General features: G+C 38.9%; 1 protein-coding gene across 1 annotated transcript in view; it reads right to left on the minus strand.

The window, feature by feature from the left end:
* Positions 1 to 23,627, minus strand: part of DOCK4 (dedicator of cytokinesis 4) — a 422,501-nt gene that overhangs the window by 193,790 nt on the left and 205,084 nt on the right. Inside the window, exon 9 of the mRNA XM_073899086.1 lies at positions 17,989 to 18,140. Coding sequence (XP_073755187.1) covers positions 17,989 to 18,140 — 152 coding nt within the window. The remainder of the gene's footprint in view (positions 1 to 17,988; positions 18,141 to 23,627) is intronic.

Here is a 23,627-nt window from a genome sequence, read left to right on the forward strand (position 1 = left end):
ATTGGCAAATCAGCAACTGCAAAAGCAGAAAACATAAATATATATGCAAACAAAAAATTAACTTTTAAAAAGAACAGGTTTCCGTATCAGTGACATCATTCTTAGTACTCCAAAGAGTAGAAACGAATGCACTATGGGAAAAAAGAACATGACCTAACATGTTTTGTGTGGTTGTACCTAAGAGTATTGTTTTTCATGTTGTGTCATAGTATTTAACATCATATAAGGACACCATCCTGCGTGCTAACCACCTAGTAGAAGGCTTAATTTTTTGTGCTCTTATAAATCTATCATCCAAAACACCAAGAGAAGGCCCAAGAAATGAAACTTGAATTTGCACTGGTCCACAAAGGAAAAGGAGACCTCAAACTCCCCAAAGAACTTTCATTTATAAATACAGGGTCCCCAAATTCAAAACAAACACAAATGCTATTGATCAGCCACTAATTCAATTCAATATATACTGTGGACATCATTTAGATCCAAGGTAATGTTACCCCATTTCTATTCAAATAAATAAAAAAATAAATAAGTAAAATAGAGGGGTGCCTGGGTGGCTCAGTCGTTGAGCATCCGCCTTCGGCTCAGGTCGTGGTCCCAGGGTCCTGGGATTGAGCCCTGCATCGGGCTCCCTGCTCAGCGGGGGGCCTGCTTCTCCCTCTCCCACTCCCTCTGCTTGTGTTCCCTCTCTCACTGTGTCTCTCTCTGTCAAATAAATAACTAAAATCTAAAAAAAAAAAAAAAAAAAAGTAAAATAGAAAGAATATCAGCCCAAGGAAAATTAATGTACCAGCAACCATGAGCTTCTGAATTTCAATATCCTGGTGCCTATGACAGAATCAAATGGCTGCCTGCCTCGGGCAAAGAACACACAGCCAACATCCACAGAATGCAGTACTGGGGTATTAGCACACAGTGTGGCCTTGGTTAGAGGAGCTTCAGCCTGGGGACCAAGCAGGGAAAGAGAGTGTAGGGCATTAGTGAGGCTCAGAACTACCAACTCTATCTCCATGCTTATTCACCACTCGATCCTTGCCTTAAATAATGGCTCTGTCAACCCAAATCTCCCTTCTCTCATACAGGGGAAGAAATGAGAGCCATAACCACATCTCTAAAGAAGCATATGGATAAGAATTTATGACTGTTTTTGGAACATTTTTATTCTCTTTTGTGATTTAAATCTAGATAGATACATGTAACAGATTCAACTACCTGGCTTACCTTGGTTTTTTTTTTTTTTTTTCTTACATTATACCTTTTCCTGCCCTCTCGTATGAGAAAGGGCAACCAATGCACATTTCTGTGGGGTCATTTCCACACCTATTTTCTGTGGGTTTTTTGGGTAGTTTTCCAAAGTGGTGACTGATGAGGTCTGAATGAAGAGAATATAAATTGCTGCAAGGATTCTCAGATGAAGCTAAAGTTCCCACATGATATAATTCTGAAGGTGGGGCTGGGAATGAGAGATCCAACCGAGGATGCAGAGTTAAATTGATATTACCCAATTGTCACTTACTATAATTCAAGGAGAAGGACTGTAAGCTTTCTTCACAGTGGAAGAAAATTCACTATTTTTTCAAATTTCAGATATGCTTAAAGGAAATGTATAAAAATTCACCTTCAGATAAATGAATTATACTTAAATAATCATACTAGGTAATACTATTTTTGAAAGAATTCACCATTTGATGGCCACTCTGCTAAGGACTTTACAGGAATTGATCCTCGCTATGCCCTTATAAAGACAGTACTACTATTATGCCCATTTTATAGATGGGAAAACTGAGAAATAGTAAATAGTTTTGCCCAAGATCACAGACCTGGTACATGGCTGAGTATTGATTCTATCCCATGTGTTAATTCAAAACCTTTGCACTTCATATGAATACTATAAGGTAAATTTTTTCTCTGTTTTATAGAAATAAAGAGCAAATATTTCCAGAACGTTGAGATAAGAGAGAAGTCATTCATCTGCTTGGGACACCCACTGAATCAGTCAAGCCTGGTCCTAAGAGTACAGGGTCACTCTCTCCCCACACCCTTCCTGGCCTCACGGGAATGAAAGAAGTGGAAATCTGGTTTAGCAGATTTCACAGCAGTCCCTGGCTTAAAATAGTTCCTTGGTAGTTTGCTCAAGGAAACATACCTAGAGAAATAAATTGGGAAATAAATTATTTTATTAAACAAATGCAGAGCTCCAAAATGATTTAAGAACCTGGCTTTAGTTAATCAAAACTCCTGAGATTTAAGATTGGTATTTGGTTTTGCTTCTTATGCATCAAAAAACGTTTATTGATTATATTTTAGCCCCAAACACAAGCAGTGTGACCATTTTCCCATCTTCTGTATCACGGACAGCATGCACTACTTTATATTTTTACATTTTTTTTGAGATGCACTTATGTTTGAGGCTCCTTTTTATCCCTACTGGAATGTTTAAAACAAATTTCACTTTATCTTCCGACAGACCAGTCTAAAATAATGAATACCAGTAAGATGAATATCCAAAAGTCAACAAAGCGTTCTAGATATTAACACCTTACCTTTAATACTGATATAAAATGCCCCTCCATATTTGCAAGTTTCATCAATATTCTGGTAAAGCAATGTTTCCTAAAGTATTCTATTTCAGAAAGAGATTCCTTTTGCTCTGTCACTATTTTAATTTCACCAGTCTAGACAGAATCCTGTTATGCAAGTATTATACTATATCATATCCTGTTTCAGAAAGAATATCAATATGTACTAAGCCAATGACATATCCCCTCGCTTAAGCATGCCTTAAGGGGAAGATAAAAATAGACTGACGATGGGTACTATGGAAAAATAACTCATGTGCAATTTTTTTAAAAACCAGACTTCTATTAAAAGGAAAAAGAAAACCTTTGTGGCCAATTTAAAAAAAAAATCTTTTTTATTCACTTAGTGACAAGTTATTATACAAACTCAAAACAAGTTCTCTTCAGCTTTGGTGACGCAGCAACTATTTAACCAGCAAATGGTTTCAGAGGTAAGCAGAAGACCTATAGCAACACATTTCAGACTCTTCGAATTACAAATAAATATCCCCTCACCCCTAGTTTGGAGAATACCAAAATGTATGCCTTCAAAGCTGGGGGGAGAAAAACCAAACAAATCACTGACATTTCACTCTGGTATATCTTCTAGAATTCTCTCACAAACTTTTGTGGCCATGCACAAAGGCATTTTCGAGACTCTACTGTAAGGAAAAGGGTGATGTCTACGATTAGAAAACAAAAATAGTTTTTGTGAGCTTTTTAAAAAGTGTCCTATGATAAGATGTGAATACCTCAATTATGTCGTTTACATTTTTTTCCTAATCATAACGTGTGTGTGTGTTTCTTGCTAATACATTGTGAGTAACTAGAGTACAGGGTGATCATCCTTAACCTTTATGTCCCCAGCTGCTAGCCAATGACTTGGTACTGCCTCAGTGTTTAATTAAAGACCGAACAAATACAATCTTTTAGGAAAAAAAATACAACACAATCCAGATAACTGGGGAGCTTTATTTGCCTCCCTAAGTTTCCCTCTCGTCCCCATAATGTCCTTTACTTTATGGTGAGAAATGCATGAAATTCTCCAAAGAGACATTTCAATCAATGGCGCCTCCCCACCAGATGTGAGAGTCACCTAATTAACTTCATGGCACCCCCAGATTCTAGATCATGCTTTTAACCTTGTCCCCATGCACATTTTATATCTTTATTATATTAAACATACAGTAATGGAAAAACCTACAGTGACATCACATATTTCCAAATGAGAATACTGTGTCCTTCCTTATCATCAAAGAATGAATAAGCAAATAGAAACAATTCCAGAAACACTGAGAAATGTGAGTTGATATTACCAGCAAAGGGGGAAAAAAAAGTCCTCATCTGACTTTTCCATATACTGCCATGTTCTCCCAGAGGAAATTTCACTGTCAGAGAAATTTAGTGTCCACCTGAATTCTGTGTGTGAGCCATTATAAATCATTCTATATTATAAATCAACAAAGACAGATTCTTTCTTTGGAAAGAAAGAATAAAAAACCATAATTATTTATTATCTATGACTTGCCTTCCTCTAACAAGGATTTAAGGAAACCAAGATGATGAAATAAAAGCATAAATAAGCATCTCCAGGATGGCCCCAGGGGAAAAATAGTACAGGTAAATATTACCCTGTGCTAGGCACCACGATTTACACTTCACATGGATTTTCTCACTTACTTCTCACAACCGCCCTACATGGTAGGAACCACCTCCATCCCTACTTTCCATATGAGAAATCTGGGGCTTGGAGACATTAGGTAAATCGGCCAAACTTACATGATCAGCAAGGGTGGAGCCAGGACATCAATTATTCAGGGCCTGACTCCAGAGTCTCAGCTCTCAACCACAATGCTAAGCTGTATTTAAAAGAACAGATTACCTTGAACTAAGGAGAGCAAGACTAACCATGTCACGTGAATGAAGGGTTTTTATTGTGAATATTTTCAATAAAATAACAAATAATAATGAAAACACATGAAAGTGAAAATGAATGAATGAATGAATGAATGAAGCAAGCCACAAACGCATCTGTGTTTAGGGAGTTTACGTCTGTGCACCTGCTCAGCTGTGCTACTGCATTCCAACATACTCAAAAAGATCTCTGATAATCAAGAGTGTATTTCCATAGCAGAGTTTGATAGAAAAGTTCTTACCAGTGATCAGATAATGTGGGGTGTACAATAGGGATGTGAAGCCCTCTGATGTCTTCTGTTCCCATTCTCAGCAGGACATGATGCTCTGGTATTCTTGCCCCTCTGCCTGTCATAGCCACTGAGAAGCAGTCACCCTTCTGTAGGAAAGGCCTTGCCTTGGGTCTTGGAGGTCTGCAGGCCAGATGTGGGAGGGTGCTCCCAGCCTTCTGAGTCATCCTATCAAGTGGCTCTCCCATAGGGTGTTCCTAGGATAAGCAGTTGGCTTCAAAGAGCAATGCATCTAAAGTTAGGAATGGCCAACGCCAAGGAGACTTTTCTATTTCTCTGTATGGATTCATGTTTACCTCTCTATAGTTCCCATCTTGTAAGAAGCAAAACTGCCCGGTGATTTCAGATTACGTGAAAATTACACAACCTGTACTTCATCCAAAAATATGTGAGTGGGGAATATCTTGGGTTGAAACATGTGATGTGAAAGATTAGTAGCCTAGACTGATCCATCTACAAAATATTACAAAGAATATTTCCAAAACAGTTAAATCACTGAAACAAATGTAGGATCCCCAAGAGTAACAGTAACAGAACAGAACAGAGAAAACACTTAGATGCTCATGTTCCGGGAAACTAATCAGAACTGTCTGGTTCTTTTACACTCATACTTTATGAAACCATTTGACCAAAAACTACTACACGTAGTAGTGCCTTTGAAAATGCAGGGTCACTTATTTCAAAGTTAACTTTGCTGTGTGTAAGGATAACAATTAATATCTACTCTACGATGAGCAGAAGTGAAGGGAGACAAACCAGGAGCCAAGGCAGAAACAGTGGGAGTGAGAGGTCGAAGGCAAGAGTGGGAAGACCTAGGGGCACAGCTTAGCTGTGCATGATCATTCCAGAGCCTCTACCCACAAGGGAGGAGAATGCAAACATAGGGTGATTTCATGCTTCTGTTTCACTACTTCTTCATTTTCTCAAATGCTTTCTGACTGATGAACAGTATAAGATATTGCCAACAGTCTGAAGGGGACCGTTACCATGTTCTTTCCTAGAACAAGTGGCAAAGGACAACCCAAAACAGGAAGGCTCAAGCAACTTTCCAAATGTGGACTAACGCCCCCCATGAGCCGGTGCTATCACCATTCAGGCAAGACTCTGGGGACGTGGGTGGAGGCTGGGCTGGCCACTGGACCAAGGGCTTCAGTGCTCACTGTGGTACAGAGGAAAGATGACAGGAATGCTCGGTGGGAAACAAAGATACTTGCCCACCTTCTCATCCGGGGGCTCCTAACCCAGGTGTGCATAACATGCTCTTGGGAGCTGTACAAAACCCGGGCCCTAACCTGGACATCCTGACTTACTAGGTCAGGATGGACCTAAAAGCTCCCTGAATGTATAAAAGCCCAGTCATGTTTAAGGACCACTGTTTTGACCCAAATACCCAACAAGTTAGAATTGCTGGCTGTCTTTTACAAGAGTCATATATACCAGAAAACAGGCAATGCATGCCTGGTACCTTCAGGCCAAAGACTTTTTGCTTTTCTTCTCCCAACCACATCACCAGACAAGGGACAGTTTCTCCTTGGCAATAAATGAAACAACTCCTCAAGCAAGACTTCCTAAATGAAGCTATTAATGTGCTTTCTAATTTTAAAAACTGAAGCAACATTAGGGTCATGAGCTTTTTTCTGATTATAGGGAAATGGAAAGAGAGTGACTGTCGCTACCAAGGTTTTTGGAATTCACCTAAAGAGTAGACAGATTGAGTTTTCTGTTTTTAATATTAATATCCATGCCCAGATTTACCCTAAAAATATCTGAGGGTGAGGGACTAAGCAACCAACTAATGTGATGGCTTTGTCAGGACAGCAAAGGATTTTTCAGTTGAATGATACAAGGGGAGATAATTTTTTAAACTATAGTCAACTCTATTGCCAATTCTGAACATCATGCTGATTCTTTCTTACTACTTAAGATGACTGAAAAGGACTTCATGCTATTTTTCTTTTCAGAGAATAAAGCTATCTGAATCAAAACTCTTTCTAGAAAAGTGTAACTCAATGAAAAAAGAAATTCCATGCTTTTTAAAGTTATAAATAAGTGATATACATATCACCTGCCATTTTACATTGCCTGTGCTATGCATCACTGACTGATGAATTTTAAAAAATGATCAACGTTGACTGATTTGAGAAAAACAGTAATGACTATAAGTTCAAAAGAATTGAGACCCCAGAAATCCCAATGTTGAATTCAAGTAATATCCTTAGAAATAACTATACCATTTGGGAAACTCAGGGAAATACTTGCTTGTACCATCTCTAGAGAACTCATTAAAAATTTCACTAGAAAACAAGTTTCTCAGAGAAGTAACAAATAGTAGGCAATGATAGGACCTGGTCAATAGCAACAGGAACCATGAAATAAGAAGGCCTATATAGGCAGAACATCTTATGCTTATTCTTCTGGGAATTTACATAATTTGATCATTATAGATACTGTATCTTTGACACACCGTGAGGGAGGAAACACTCTGGTCCATGCACGGTAATTATTCTGACCTTTCTAACAACGCCTCTTTGTTAGGGAAAGCACTTGTAATAAGAAATCTTGAAAATAGAGCATCCCTGAGCTTAAATATAATCTGGATTGAAGCATGCAGTTCCTTGAAAGGAAATCTTAAATGAAAACATTATAAATAATAAAACTGGAAGTCAAGCCCTATAAAACCACTAAGTGCAACACGTCTTTCATGCATTTATTATCTCAAAAAGATGTTCTATTTTTTAAAAGAAAATAACCAAAAATCAAATTTCCTTTCAACAATTTACTGGCAGATTCTTTGTATTCATTACAAGTTTAAAAACTGAAAACTATCTAAATCATTATTAAATACTATTTATTTAGCTAAATGACACATGCAATTGGGCTTTTTAAAGGTCAAATGATTTTTTTTTTTAAAGAAAAACAAGACAGCTACAAAGTGTCTAAACTGATAGACAAATGTTAATGTGTATAAGAACAGGTACATTACTTTCCATAGAGGTTATAGTTTCCATAAGTTTGAGAAGGGAGCCGAAGGCACCAAAAAAGTTAAAACACCTTGCTTTAGACACTGCAAATATTTTCGTGAAATGGAAACACTACATTGGTTAAAATACAAAGAGATGGTATAGAAACTATCTTTAAAAATACTTCTTGACTTAAAGCTTAAGAGTATTTTCAGTAGCATTAGAATCCAAGTTCTGGAAGGACAGGGATTTTTTTTTCCCTGTATTATTCATTGATGTGTCCCCACTTGCCCAGATCAGTGCCTGGCTCTGAGGAGGACAGCAGTAATTGTTTGCTCAAATGAATGAACATCAATGACTCAACAGCCACAGTGTGGAATCATGCTCAATGGAAATAAAAAGAAGACCTAGTCTCTGTTTAACTTGCTGTCAAAAATCTCTAAATAGAAATACTGAGGAAAAGGCACTGTATATGTGTCTGCCAATTTTTATTCACATTTTTTAGCATGACAGATTTTGCAAATGATGCTCCATAGGGACAGGTCCGACTGTGTGCTTCTGATGCACACAGAGTAACACGAAATAACTCCATCAACACTCCGGAAGCCCTCAACACCTTGAGTTCTCCCGCTCACTGATAAGCACATCCCCACCACAGTAGAAGGATGACAACAAAAATGAAGACAGTAATGGCATGATCTTACAATGTGTTGCCCCAACAACAACAAAAGACTTATAAGCTTCCTATAACCGGCAATGGCCACCCAGTGGACACAAAAAGATGATGAGGGGATAAAGTCTTCTCTTCAGAATAGGAGCCAACGAGGACCCTATCATTCATTATTCCTTTGTCAGTGCTCAACCGTCTTACAACAGAAATGGCACCGAATACCAAAGCAGTCCTTGAGAGATGGGTTGCTCAGTGTGACTGTAACTTCTTCAGTGGGGAACTTAGGAAAACGAAATCTGAATTCCCTACAAGCAGCAAACAGAGCGCAGAGCAAGAAAGAGATGACCAGCTTCTTGGTGAGAAGAACACCAACCTGGTCGTCTTTCAAAACACAGGAAAGGGGGTAAAAGGACCTTCTGGTCATAGTCTCCAAGACCGCACTGTCTAAGTAAGAAGAGGCAAGGAGCCAGATTGAGTGGGGAGAGCTAAGAACGAGGAAAGCCAGTTCTGAATCCACGGACTCTTGAGTTTTCAGTTTTCTGCCACCTTGAATTTCCAGCCACTTATCGTTACAATCATGTATTAATTTGCAATTTGAAAAATAAATGCAACTGTAAGGCTCTTAAAATGCTACGGATAAAAAGAGTGGATGGCTTCTGCCCTGTGTGTTCTCAGCACGAATGAAGTTATTTCTCTGCTTCTTTTGTTTTAATTTAGATCTTCCTCCTGGTCCGTTTCTTAAAATGTCCCCGATGAAAGACATCACCACATCTCCAAAGCGATTATTTGTTGTTGTTTTTTTTTGATATGTGACACAGAAGTGTGACCAAAGGGGAAGCAAACCACAAAATCTGATTAATTCCAAAGTGGCGACGGTCGCAATTTTCACGCACCTGCTGGAAGAATTAAGTGATGGGAAAGAAGAGGGAGAGCGGGAAGCGGTGGCACCTTTAAACAGGAGGCCCCAAGGGAGGTCACTGTGGGTCACTGGTGGGCAGACACCCACAGTAAAATGCGTGCCAGCACGTCTAGACACAGCAGGAAACACTCGGGGCCATACGGCATAGCTCATGTCGCCACAATCCAAGGAGGAGCTCTGAACGCCTTCTTCATCTATTTTTGTTCTCAAGCAGAGTTGTGCTCCCTGCATGTATGGCCAGACTTTGTCTCTACATTGTTGCCGTGCTTTGGAGAGGTTACAATTTTGAGTTAACTTCGTAACCCAAAACTCTAAGAAGAGTTCTGCCAGCTATCTTTCAGCATTCACAAACCGTAAATGCTCTTCATTTATGATAAAAATATCAATGCTGAACTCATGTGATCACACTCCAATCAGTTGCAAATGATGTATGAAATGAGGAATTCTAGCACAGTGCTCGGAGAAGTAAAATTTCTGATCCGCCCTCTTAACTGTGTTATGTACAATACGTACAATGTACTACAAAGCACACAACACAGACACACATTTTCCCTAGTCTGGGCTGAGTAACCATTCTCTCTGACAGCTGCCTTCTATAAGCTCTTGAAAAATTTTCCCAGTACCTGTAAAAACAAAATAAAACACCACTTCTTTAATTTCCTTTAAAAAATGAAAAGACTATTATTAGATCACATCTGCCTCGGAAGAGACCTATCAGAAGCTACGGCTGTCATTTCTTTGCTTCTCCTCATCATGATGCTAGATTCCCAATCTTTTCTTTCTTTTCCAACTCTGATGCTTCAATTTCCATCTCGTCAGCACCTGCTTTGGACCCCGACTTCCTGAGCACCCCCTGGAATTAGCTGTGTAACTTGGGAGCCAGGATTCACTACCCCTTTCAGATGTCTCTCTTCCGAGGGGCCTCACCACACACAGCAACTCTATTACTCCTCACTAACGCACTTCCTATCACACTTCTGCTCAGCGTCTGCTCACCATGTTCCTGTAAATCACTTTCGGCCCCCACTTCACTCTCTCTTTCGCTCTCCAGTGACAGCAGATCTTGCTTCCCAGCCTTACCTATACAAGATCAAGGTCACAAACCCAGTCTCTCCATCTCAACATTTTCTGTCCATTTCACTGCCCTCACCTCCCTTCCTCCCAAAGTAGATTCCTTCCCCTGCATCCTCGATCCCTTCTGCCATTTGCTCCAGGATTCGCCTTTGAATCTCCAGTAAGGTCTCATTCTGCTAGCACACAACAGATGCTCCCAGGTAGCCTGTGTCATGAGGGAATGAAGGAACAACTGAATGGGCAGAGGTAATCTGTCATTCACAGAACTGTTGCATTCCTTCACTTTTGAGAGGCCACACCTGTACTAATTCAGAGTTTCTGGGAAGCTGGTGCTAATGAAGACACAGGAGTTTGCTTGAGCACGTAAGGTATTTCCTTTCACAGAATCTTTATTCATCTGCTAAAAGCTGCTACACTTTGCTTTATATATAAGTCAAAGCTTATGCTTTAAAGGTAGTGTTATAATGCACATATTATAAAATACTGAATGTCCTAGACCTTAGGAAAACATTCCTCTCAAGTTGTGCCAAATCCATTATCAGGGATATTATTGTCAGTTTATATAAACCCAGGAATATTACCGTAAGGCAGAATGGATCCAAGACCATCCATGCAACTAGTGACTAGACCGGATTAATAAACCAGTCTTCTTCTTCATTGCTTTTTTGCCTATGTGCAGAAAACATCTGAAGCAGGTAACTCATTAACCATACACACTATATATTGATAAAAGTTAAAACAAGAACCCATATACCTACCACAGGGAACCCACAACCATTAAATTAGCTCCACTATATGGCTCCACCTATCCTTTTATTCTTTGTTTCTCTTTTTTTTTCTTCTTGTTGCTGAAGTATTTTAAAACAAATCATAACCCTGATGCCATTCTATCTGTTTACTGGTACACTAGTCTCTCTGAATCTTACCTAGACTATAATAACTTGTACCTAAAAAAATCAACAATAATTCCTTATAAGATGTAAGAATTCAAGACCAAATACTATTCTGGTTATGTTAAAGTATATTTCCTATTTGGGTTTTTGAAAATCGTAATCTTTAGAGCTACCATTTACTGACCAATTACCAGGTATCAAGCATTACACTACGAAGTGTATCTATTATCCCATTTAATCCTCATATAATCCTGAGAGGAAAGTGTTATTATCATCTTCATTTAGCAGATAATTAACAGCCATAAGAAAAATGAATTAACTCACCCAGGCTGATTCAGCTACTGAATTAAAAACAAAACAAAACAAAAAACCCAGGATTTGAACCCAGGCTCTCTGACACCAGAGCTGGGCCATTTATAAACTATATAGTGGTGCCCGTACCAGACATAGGAAGACATGTGTCTTGAGGACGGAGATACATTCAGACATACTTCATAGTTCTGTATGAATTCACATTTAAAAAAACCTGTGTCCCACCAATAATATTCACTACTTATCTTTTTCATAAATGACAGAATTATGATGATAATACTAAAAAAGAAGGTGATTGTGGGCAACATAAAATTTACATGGAAATGAGGCATTTCAAAGAAAATGAAGACTGTATGTATTTCCTACCATGTATGATGGTAGGAAAAATACATAACTTCAGGAAAGAATGCGAATAAGGTACCGACAGAAAATAAATTTTATCTGAATTTAACTACTATGAAAAGACTTTTGGAATTGAATCACCAGAATAAGACTTTCCAGGAGTACTACCCTGCTGCTATTTTCTCAAATAAAAGCCCAAGCCAGCAGCATGCATGCATGAGCAGCCCTGTACTAAGCTAAGTACCCATTTGTGCCACTTAGGTCCTATTAAATAAATTCTCTGATGAGAATGAAATACAGTAATAGATTAGTCGTGAAACAAATTTACAGCTTTAATTAATGAAGCCTTAGGATACATCAGGAAACAAAGTAATGAAAGTTATAAGGGAAGTAGTCAGCCAGTGAACGATGTCATTTTCATTGGCCCATATAATTTATAGTCTGTTGTAGATTAATTGGCACATATCCACACAGGGAAGATATGAATGAGTACACACATGCGGAGCTTACAGCCTATGGAAAACAGAAGCACCGGGAGTACTTCTGTCACCGAATTTTTCAATAACCAATTTTAAATGCAAGCCAAAGGAGACATTTGTAGCATATAATGTCAACTAGTTTGATTTCTTTATATATATATATATATCCATATATATATGGACATATATATAAATATACACATATATTAAATATATATATAAATATATATATAAAACAAAAAACAACCTCCTGATATTCCCAATCCTATAGCTCAGTTTATGCACATCCACATCTTCCGCAACCCTGTCCCTTTCTCTGGCCCCTGGCTCATCTCCCTGCCTGCAGTCTCAAGCCCATTTCCTCATGCCTCCGAAGGGACACTGATCCACCAAAGACTTCCCCTGTCCTCTGAGTGCAGCCTCTCCTTTGTTACTAGATCCTTCCTGTCAACAAGCTCATTTTCTCTCCCACTCTGGTTTCTTAAAAAAACAAACCCTCAACAGACCCCTTACCACACACCGGTGAATAAAACTTGGTTGAGGAAGAGAACAGGATATGATAAGTACGAAAGATGAAGAGAATGGGTATAGAAAAGTCATTCAGAGTACTGACACCTGCTGAGGCTGCAAGTTAAAATGCCAGCCACACGACATACCAGCTGTGTCACCTATTAATCACTCTGTGCCTCAGTTTTCCCATCCATAAAAAAATGGGGAGAGTAATAGTACCTACCTCATAGGGTTGTTACAAGGGATAAATAAGTAAATATTTTCAAAAGAGCTTAGAACAGTGCCTGGCACATCATAAGCATTATGTAAGTGCTTTGTTAAATAAATAGAATGGAAAAGAAGAAAATAAAATTACAGATGGTATCTAGGGAAATGACTGCCTGACTTTTCCAGCTGTAACCTTGCAGACTGGGGAAATTACAAACTTTCAACCAGACAAATGTTCTCTAAAACCACTTTACTCACATAAAATGTAATTTATCAAACTCATTTTTCTACTGATTATGTAAATGTCAAGACCACACAAAACTCAAATAAATTAAAGTATGTTTATTTGCTGATAGTTGAGTCCAATGTAGCTTTATCTGCAGGGGGCTCTGGGCTGGTGCTGTTACACAAGGAACTGGGGAAGGTAAGCTGGGAAAGGACAGCCTAGGTGTATGTGAGCAAGATGGTGTCAGAGGTTCACTAAGTCTTTTTCGATTACTTACAGCAAGAGTTGTCTTGCATCAGAGGCCTAACATTCAGGGGCACCTTCGGGTAGACATTGTTTTGAGATAAAATTAATGGGCTTTCTAAGCACGGTCCAGCTTCAGTGACAGTTTAAGTCTGTTTTTGGAAAACGTACCCTTCCTGGTATTGAGGAGACACATGTGGGTCACTGTTCCATTGAGTGAACCAGACGGTGACAATTTTCATATGTTATCTCCTTTTGCATTTGCCATCTCCAAGTACTGCTAAGCTACTTGTCACTGGCACAAAGTAAGAGTGGATGCTACTTTGCTTTCCATAAAGTACTTGAGAAGGACTCAATTCAGAAAAGCAATTTCTGTAGCACAGAGTACTTTTGTGGCCCTGTGTTAGGTTTAGTATTATTATTATCAATAATTTATAACAGCTTATTATTAAGACTACCAGTCTCTGAAGTTCTAACTCTGGCCAGTAAAATCCTGCTTGACTACGCAAACTTTCTGTGCCCTCATTTTCTCACCTATAATATTAGTGCTGATGATATTTTTAAAGCACTTAGAATGAAGTCTGGAAAATGGTTAGTGCTCAGTAAATATATGCACTTCAGGGGCGCCTGGGTGGCTCAGTCGTTGAGCGTCTGCCTTCGGCTCAGGTCATGATCCCAGGGTCCTGGGATCGAGCCCCACATCGGGCTCCCTGCTCGGCGGGAAGCCGGCTTCTCCCTCTCCCACTCCCCCTGCTTGTGTTCCCTCTCTCACTGTGTCTCTCTCTGTCAAATAAACAAATAAAATCTAAAAAAATAAATAAATAAATATTGGCTGTTTGCTTCTTAGAGGAGGAAAGTTAAAAAAAAAAAAAAAAGTCCCAACCAGTTGTCTGCCTTGTGGGGGGAACAAACATCTACCTCTCCTCGTACCTCCTCCACATGTGCACATGTTGGCCCTTCCGCCTATACCCGGACAAGGTAACTTCCTGTGATTAATGGTCAGGATCAATGCTATAAATATTATACTTAGAATGTGTTTTATTTTTTGTATATTACAGCACTCATGATCTTCTTTAACAACAAAAGCATTCACTTAAATATACCATCTTTTGTCTACAGATTTACATTGTTTGGACTGGACTTGGAACTCAGGAAAAAAAAAAATCAAATGATCAGATTCCTCAACAAATTATGAGAAAATTTAAGAGGGAGAGAGGGAGGGAAACTGTAGCTGAAAAGTGACTTGTGAAACTTATTAACCAGCTGTAATACATCTTATAATTTACAAATTCCTTATCTGGCGTTCCAGATAAGGAATTTGTAAAGATTCCAGATAAGGAATTTGGGATTCCAGATAAGGGTTCCAGATAAGTGCTAATTCCAGATAAGGAATTTGTAAAGTTACATGAGTCAATATGGGAAAACTGAAGGCTGGGAGGAGATGGATATTGGATCATAATGGAATACTAATTTCTTATTAGGCAGTAATATGGAATTCCCCTTTTTAGATATACCCCAAAATGTTTACATTTGAAAATAGGATGTCTGGTATTTGCCTCCAAATAATTTGGGGTCAAGGAGGAGGACCAGAAAGGGCCATGGTTAAAACAAGACCAGGTCTGAGCTGATCACTGTTGAAGCTGGAGGCAGGTACAGCAAGGCTTTATGATACTATTTGACCTTTTCACAGATCTGAAATTTTCAAAAAAAAAAAAAAAAAAAAGTTTAAAAGAGAAATGCAAGTTGATTTTAAAATACCCATACAACCCACACTGTTGGACCTAAGAAAAAACACAATTTCTCAAAATCATATTTTACCTTTATAATACCTTTTTCTGAGAAGATGCAAATACTTTACACTCATGAGGTAGGCTGGGAGCAATGTGGGAAGCCAGATTTGTCACCAGTTTCAAGATGAATGAAAAGACAGAGGGGCAAGTGAGGGGGTCAGGGGCGGCAAAGGTCAACTGCAAAGACCAGAATCAAGTCCGGTCTCCAGATCTGCGCATCCCAAGGCCTCTTCGAAAGGTGATGGTGACATTGCCCTGAGCCATCAGTGGAAACAAAGCTACTCACAGCAAGGTTCTGAAAACTCCCTAAAAGAATCATCACTGTGTTGCCCAAGGTCTCCGAAAATCAAGAAAACAAATCTGACACGGTTCCATCACCTCGTAAGCATATATATTCATTCTTACTTATTCTTTTGCTGATCATCTTGACGGTGATTACGGGTGCAGAAGCAGTGAAGAGGGATTTAGGCTTGATTTCTTCTAGGGTCACTACTTATCAGGTGGATTATCAGAGGAGTGTGTGTGACAGAGGCAAGGGGGAGGGGAAGACAAAGAAGGGGGGGGGAGAAGAGAGAGGCAGGAACCTATGGCAGCCCAACCATGGCAGAGAGCAGGAAAAAGGCCCAGCTCCTGGTCTGAACTTGGGGACCACAAAAACATATTTTGGGGATCGGGTACCCAGGTTATTTTCCTACTTCCATCAAGTACATAGGAATAAAAGAAGGGGAACTCTGTTGCTTAAAACCTAAAAGGATGTGTCAGGAAATTTCAAAATGTTTATAACAAGACAAAACTAAGAGAGCGGCTAATATTAATCCGAAATTAACACGGTCCTGTGGTGATACAATGTGAACATTAATGGCAAAGGGGAATTTATATAGTCTTCAAAACCTTAGCTTAACACGAATGAGCAGAAGAGTGACCTCATTTCTCCCTTCTACTTTTCCTATAGTTTGTTAAATATTTTCTTTTTAAAGATTTTATTTATTTGAGAGAGAGAGAGCACATGAGAGGGGGGAGGGTCCAAGGAAGAAGCAGACCCCCCCCGCGCAGCAGGGAGCCTGAGGCGGGACCCGATCCTGAGCCCAAGGCAGTCGCCCAACCGACTGAGCCACCCAGGCGCCCAGTTTGTTAACTATTTTAGAGACAACATATTATATAGACAATGTTATGAGGAATTCTTGTTAAACTACCTGGAAACCAAGCTCTCTAAGACACACCTCAGTATGTTAGCAAGTATTATCTCTTCATAATCTTTCACATTTCTAAAGCGCAGGCTAAGCTGCAATTTGGATCTGTTTTTCAAGCCTTTATTTTCTTCCCTTTTTAGCACTGCTGGTTTGTGTTTCTAACTTACTGATTCATGTCCTTTAAAAAGTGTATAAAGCAGATTTTGAAACTATTATCATTGTTATTTACACAGCTTACAAATTCTGTCCTTCCTGTCCAAAAATACTATCTTTAAATTCTATGGATTCGGTCCACTTGTCAAGAATAGAAGGAACCCTTACTAGTAGGTTATGATTAACACATAAATTAATTCACCAAAGATTTTATAGCTATAAATGCATTAAAAATAAACTTAACACATATTTCTTAGAGAAAACAAGTATTTTTTTTAACCAGGAGAGAAATACTCCAGAATTATTTTGTGTTTAATTTTCTTAATTTTTTTTAAATTAACATAATAATGTATTATTTGTTTCCGGGGTACAGGTCTGTGATTCATCAGTCTTACACAGTTCACCACGCTCACCATAGCACATACCCTCCCCACTGTCCACCACCCAGCCAGAATTATTTTGTGTTTATGAAACAAAATACGTGGCCCAGAGTTGCTTAAAACTGTCGGCATTTTAATAAGCATCGTTTTGTAAAACACGGTAAAGTTGGGTCATGTGAGATTTGTGTGATACAATTTTAATCTGAATTTAAATCTTTTAATGTAAAAGGTGGTATGCATTGTGTTCAACGTTAAAACAAATAAAAAAAAAATTTGAAACATAAGGAGTGGAGGCTTTTGAATAACCACCAAAACATTCACTACAGGTTTTTCCTAAATATTAAAAACTTGCCCTAAAAGAAGACTCTGAGAACTGAGAAAGAAAAATAATATGTGAAACAGTTTACCATTTCACAGTTCTGAAACTCTAATGGGAAGGTTTCCAAGTACTTACCCCCTCTTGATATTATCTAATGCAGAGAGGACAAAAATAATGCAGTTGTTTACCACAAATGTGAAAAATACAACATGTTGACCTTGATAAGCAAACCAACTTGGGGCTTTAGAAATATTGTCTTCCTTGCATTATCAATACAAAGTAACTCAACAGACCTGATATCAATGACATACTTTCATTTAGTAATCACTATCATGGTTCTACACCCCTTTTGAGTTTTTCAAAGAACTTCTGTATGCATCACCCCAATTTAACTTTCGTGGGAACCTCCAGAGGGTAGGCAGTTTAGAAATTCACATAGTTCTACAAATGAGCTCATAAAGGAAAAGTATACAAGGTCATATATCCTAAAGCTTGTCAATTACAAATGCTCACCGTTCCAACATTAAGAAATTCCAGGCCTGTTTCCAGATGCAGTTACCTGATTGGTCGATTCTCTTTACTGTCAAAGAGTGAGAAGATGACCTCAAGCTCCTCCCCCAGGTTGGAACACATGAGGCTCTTCATCTGCACAAAGAGGTGGTGACTGCTGGCCTGCACTGGGGTGTCTTTCTTCCGATGTCGGTGCTCCATCTGAATAACACCCCCCAACAAAAACATGATCAGCGTGGACTAAAGAAAACAATGGGGTCCAACAAACTAGGTAGCTACGGTATGATTATGATGTCCTGTGGTATCTTCTTTCTCTTTTCCTGTGGATTCGGCATCTGGTTGGATGTTACATTCCAAATTTTCTTCCAACTTCTAAAATAAGAAACCATGAAGTTTGCAGACTATCAAGGAATCTTGCTTTAAGAATTTGGTTTGTTCTATCTATTTATCTATCTATCTATCTATCTATCTATCTATCTAATCTATTTATTGAGGGAGAGGTGGGGGGGGAGAAAGAGAGAATCTTAAGCAGGCTCCACGTCCAGCGTGGAGCCCAACATGAGGCTCCATCTCACAACCCTGAGATCATGACCTGAGCTGAAATCAAGAGTCAGATGCTTAACTGACTGAGCCACCCAGGCGCCCCAAGATTTTGGTTTTAAATCATTAATGTTAAAATGATACCAACTTGCTGAGTAGATTCAGGCAGCATGATGTTCAAAAGAGTCTACTGTTCCCTTATCAATTTCCAGGGTGAGAATAAATTATTAGTCATCTTTAAAAAACCCGACTAAATTGTATCTGGTCATTCACTGATGGTAGCTGAACAATGCAGCTGTGATTTCACATTTTTCATGATTAAAAGTCCTGTTAAAGTATATTAAATTGCAAAACTGTGGTAGTTTTCTGAGACACGCTGTGGCAAGTGATATTCAATCATGAAAGCAAGAAAACGTTTCTAACTTGCCGTGGAGCTAACAGGGCGGCAGAATGGGGAAGCCGGTGAGATGGCTAAGGGGAGGAACAGCATCCATGTCCATCTTACTTCTGCCTAGCGGAGGCTACACTTGGGAAGCAGGATCAGAAGTGAACGTTAACACAAGCTGAAGGAGGAAAGTAATCACCGACAGTTCCAGGGTGAAGAGAACATGGGGGTGATCAGTCCGGAACACACACTTGTTAAGTGTCTCTTATGTGCCAAGCAGTGGGAATGCACTGATGAGCAAAACCAGAAATAGCCCCTACCTCCATGGATCTTATCTACCAGGGGGAGCAGACACCAACAAAATCATCCCACATACAGACGGGAAACTGCAACTGTGACAAATGGAGGGGAAGAACCAGATTATCACGACGATCTGGAAGGATGCGATCTGACTTGTGTCTGGGCAGTCAGAGCAGGCGTCCTGAGAAAGGGACACTTTGGCCAAGAGCCAAAGAGGCAGCAGGACCAATGAACCATCTAGGACAACTACGTGCAGGAAAAAACCCAGTTGTTCTTCCCCCAATCTACTATAGGCAGATATTTCCATAACAGACAATAAAGATGTCATGGTAATGTTAGAACGTTATGAAGGTTTCTAAACCTTTACTCATCACTTTTGTACTTGGACCAGTCACAAACAGTTCATGGTCCAGCTAGTTCTTGGACCACCTTCAAGGAGAAGAGATTCAGAGCAAGAGCGCAGGGGAAACACACACAAGGACCGTGTATCCACAGAACAGGTGCTAAGAATGAGGAGTATTTTTGCTTTCCTAACCCAGATTACTAATGGCCACCTCCTCTGGCTCACTAGAAAATTAAAAAAAAAAAAAAAAGCTTAGGAATTAATCCCACAGGAATGGGGTAATATCCTTGGCTTAGGGGTAAGGCACCTAACCCTGTTTCTACATTAACCATCTTTTTTATGTTTCTTAGTTCAACGATTCCTGACTGACCAAGATTTGAAAGGAAAAAACACCATCTAAATGTACAGTTGTAAATGCAGCAGGATGAGATTACCAGAATTTTTCATGCTTTTATCTTTTAATTTAAACTACTCAAAAGGTAAACAGTTAAAAATGCAATTAAGCAAATGCATCTGTAATCACTGTATACTCAACAGGTACAATGGACATCTCTCTGCGAAAGTGAAGGGTACACTTTCTTGTAAAGTGCACCTCAGCACTGTGTTATGTGTTAGTGATAATTGCTAGAAAAAGCTTCCTGCAGAGAAATATTCTAACTATAGGGGGCAAAAAAAAAAAAAAAAGTGTAATTCTGCCTTGTTTTCTGAGAAGGTCGCTCTGTTTTGTGCTTTTAAAATTTCTTTTTTTACCAAAGCAAAAGAAGCAGCGTACGTTCATAAAACTACATCTCTTTAACTCACAAAGAAGCCTTTTATTTTCTGAAAATGCTAACTTATTTACGGATATACTTAAAAGTTTAGGGTAACACAGCATAAAATACTATGAAGAAATGAATGACTACTAAGGACTAGAGTGGGAAAAACAGGTATAAAAATCTTATTTAAATAAAGGACCTCAAAGAGGTATCTGGTCTTTATTTCAAACAGTGCAAAGTTCCTAGTATCAGTCATGACATTTACTAAAAATGGAGCCAAAAAAAAAAAAAATTAGCTCCTTTACTGATGCAAGGAATTCAATATATCTAGATCAGTGGTTCTCAACCTTGACTGCACTTTAGAATCACCAGGAGAGCTTTTAAAAAATACTTATGCCCAGGACCTATCCCAGAACAATTAAATTAGAATTTCTAGGGAATGGGGGTCCAGTCAGTGATAGTTTTAAAAGCTCCCCAGGTGATTCTAATGTGCAATGAGGGCTGAGAACTATTGATTGAGATCATATGCAAAGACATGCAAATCAAAGCCGACTGAAAAATGCATTGTTGCATATTCTGTACAATTACTGCCTTGGAACCATGGATCTTTGCATGCATGCCTGTCCTAAGCCTGTCTGCTTCTACCCTGATTATGCACATGTGACATGAGTCATCACAAATGGCACCAAAATCTCCCCTTCTCTCACCCACCATTCTTCCAGGTCTGGAAAAGATGTGGACGTAAGTAGGTTATGATGACTTGTTTATCTCTTGGTAAGTCACTACAATGGGGAACTGCTAAAAATATCTCTGTGAAAATATTATTACAAAAACAAAATTAAAAAGGCATGTTCACACTTCAAGGGCTATAATTTGGTAGTTATAACAAACAGACAAAAATCCATCTGTGAAATAAATTATGGTTACAAAGGCACCTACCAGACACTCTAAATGCGCTTATAATTTAACTAGACCTTTGATTAGGAAAAGAAACAGATTCATTCTAAAGATTTATTGAAGGGATGCAAATTTTTAATCCTCATATAATGTATAAATTACTGGGTGGATTGCCTATACCACAGCTTTTCCACTTCAGCACTACTGATCATTTGGGCTGGATATTTCTTTGTTGTGGGGGCTTTCCTGGGTTTTGTAGGATGTTTAGCAGCTTTCTCTGGCTTCTATACACCAGAGCCAGTAGCCCCTCTCTCCACCCCCATCCACCCCACCCCCAATTTTGACAACCAAAAATGTCTCCAGACATTGCCAAATGTCCCCTGCTCTCTGTTTGAGAACCCCTGGTCCACCCACTGAGGATCACAAAGCAAGAAGTTAACATAATCTTATAAAACCAAGAAAGGTTTATAAAAAGATACTCTGTATGCACAGATAACCAGAGAATCTAGCTAAGGCTCTCTTTATTTATAGGCGGACTGGGATCTGGCCTTTGGCAGAAAACCAAACGTTCCAAGTGGACATATGTTAACACTGTGAGGTTTAGCACATTTTACTGGTTAGATGAACATAATTAGGTGAGAAAGATCTGCTAACAGGGCTATCCAAAACCTAAAGCAAGACTTTTTTTTTTTCTTCTAATGATGCAGTATGGATTTAGCAATGTACAAACATCTGTGTTTCAAATAGGACATGGAGAAGACACAGTAAAAAAAACAAAACAAAAAACAAAAAAACCCGAACAAATGGCAACAATCAATCAAACATCCTCTACTGGGGCATGCATGCCATGGCCCTTGATCCGTGATGATAAACAACAACGACAGCAAGGGACTGAAGGTGACGCCTGCGAACTCTCCCTGGTGAAGTCAATATAGTCAGTCCCTTTTATGTTGCCCAGAGAAAAGGACCAGTGCAATGGACAATCTGATTATTGCTAGGCCAGGGCATAAACAGAAACCTGCCTTGAAGATAACAGGTCCTTTTGAAGTTTATAATAATTTGGGTTATTCTTGGGCCACTGTCTTTGCTTTACAAACAGTAAAATACAACCACTACCGGGAGAAATTAAATTTTCATGGAAAATCAGAAATGAAGACTCTGGGCTAGGATCTGAGCTATAAAAATGGAAAACACCCTGGCCTGGCAGTCACTACTCATCAGTGGTAGTCCCCTGCACCAGTGACAGCCATTGCTCATCAATCATAGCCCAGATGAGACCCCAGAATTGTATCAACATGGCACTCCCAGCGGCCATCACAAACAAATCAGAATGTTGAAAAAGATGAAATCAATTTGCCATCCCATATAGGACATTAGGTGAAAGGAACAAAGATAAACTCACACACATACAAAATCAAACTAGAAAAACTAAAATATATTTGTGTCAGACACTGTTAGTTGCTTATCAAGTATATGCCATCCCTAGCTAAATACAGGGATTTGGCCAATGAAATATAACTGCAAATGTGGTGTGGAAATTCTAGCAAAGCTCTTTAAAGTCTTTGAACTAAGAACCTTTCTTCTTCCTACTGCTGGAGAGCAGATGTAATGGCTAGAGCCCTTGCAGCTGTATCGAACTTGGAAGTATCCTTGATGATGGAAACCATGTACCACTGGGCAGAAAAATAAGAACCTTATTACTTTCGACACCATGAAACCACACACAAGCCCAGAACTTCCTGCCTCCTGGCTTGCATATTGTGATAAAGAAATAACTTTCTATCATGTCTAAGCTTCTATTATTAATTTCATTGAACACAGCCAGATCTAATCTTAAGATTTAGCATATAAGGTATCAATCACTCGCCACTTGCCTCTCTAATAAAGATAAAGCAAAGGTGAGCAAGGAATGAAAATCAACTGAATGCTTAGGTGCTCTGCAAACATTAACTGTCAAGGAAAGGTCATTTACATGCATTTATTTAATCTTCCTAACAAACATGGTAAGAATTATTTCCTTACTTAACAGAGGAAGAACGTGAAGCTCTGAGAGACTAAGTGATAAGCTCAAGACCACAGACCTGAGAAAAGGGAATCCAAATCTAGTTTTTTGGATCTAGACCCATGGTCTTTCCATAATAACATGATGACCTCAAAAACAGTGATTGCTTATTAAGCAATCGGTAATGCTTATTAAGTGTAAAGCACTGTACAAGATTATCTTGGGCATGACAGAAAAAGCATAAGACAGTGCCTACCCTGAAGAAACTTCCAATTGAGTGAGATTAAAGAAGTGAGAGACACATTTGATGCTCAATGAGTTAAAGTAACTGCAATAAAGATGCTCCACTAGAGGATGTGACTCGCAAATAAGTTATACAGATTTTACTTGTTATGCAAGCGAAGAATTAGGGATAACTTCAACTTGAAATACTCTTATTTTGTTTCCTTCCTCCTTCTTTCTCTGC

Source organism: Callorhinus ursinus, unplaced genomic scaffold (genome assembly GCF_003265705.2).
Source record: "Callorhinus ursinus isolate GAN/ISIS: 27379988/994484 unplaced genomic scaffold, GSC_fseal_2.0 scaffold12, whole genome shotgun sequence".
Taxonomy (NCBI): Eukaryota; Metazoa; Chordata; class Mammalia; order Carnivora; family Otariidae; genus Callorhinus; species Callorhinus ursinus.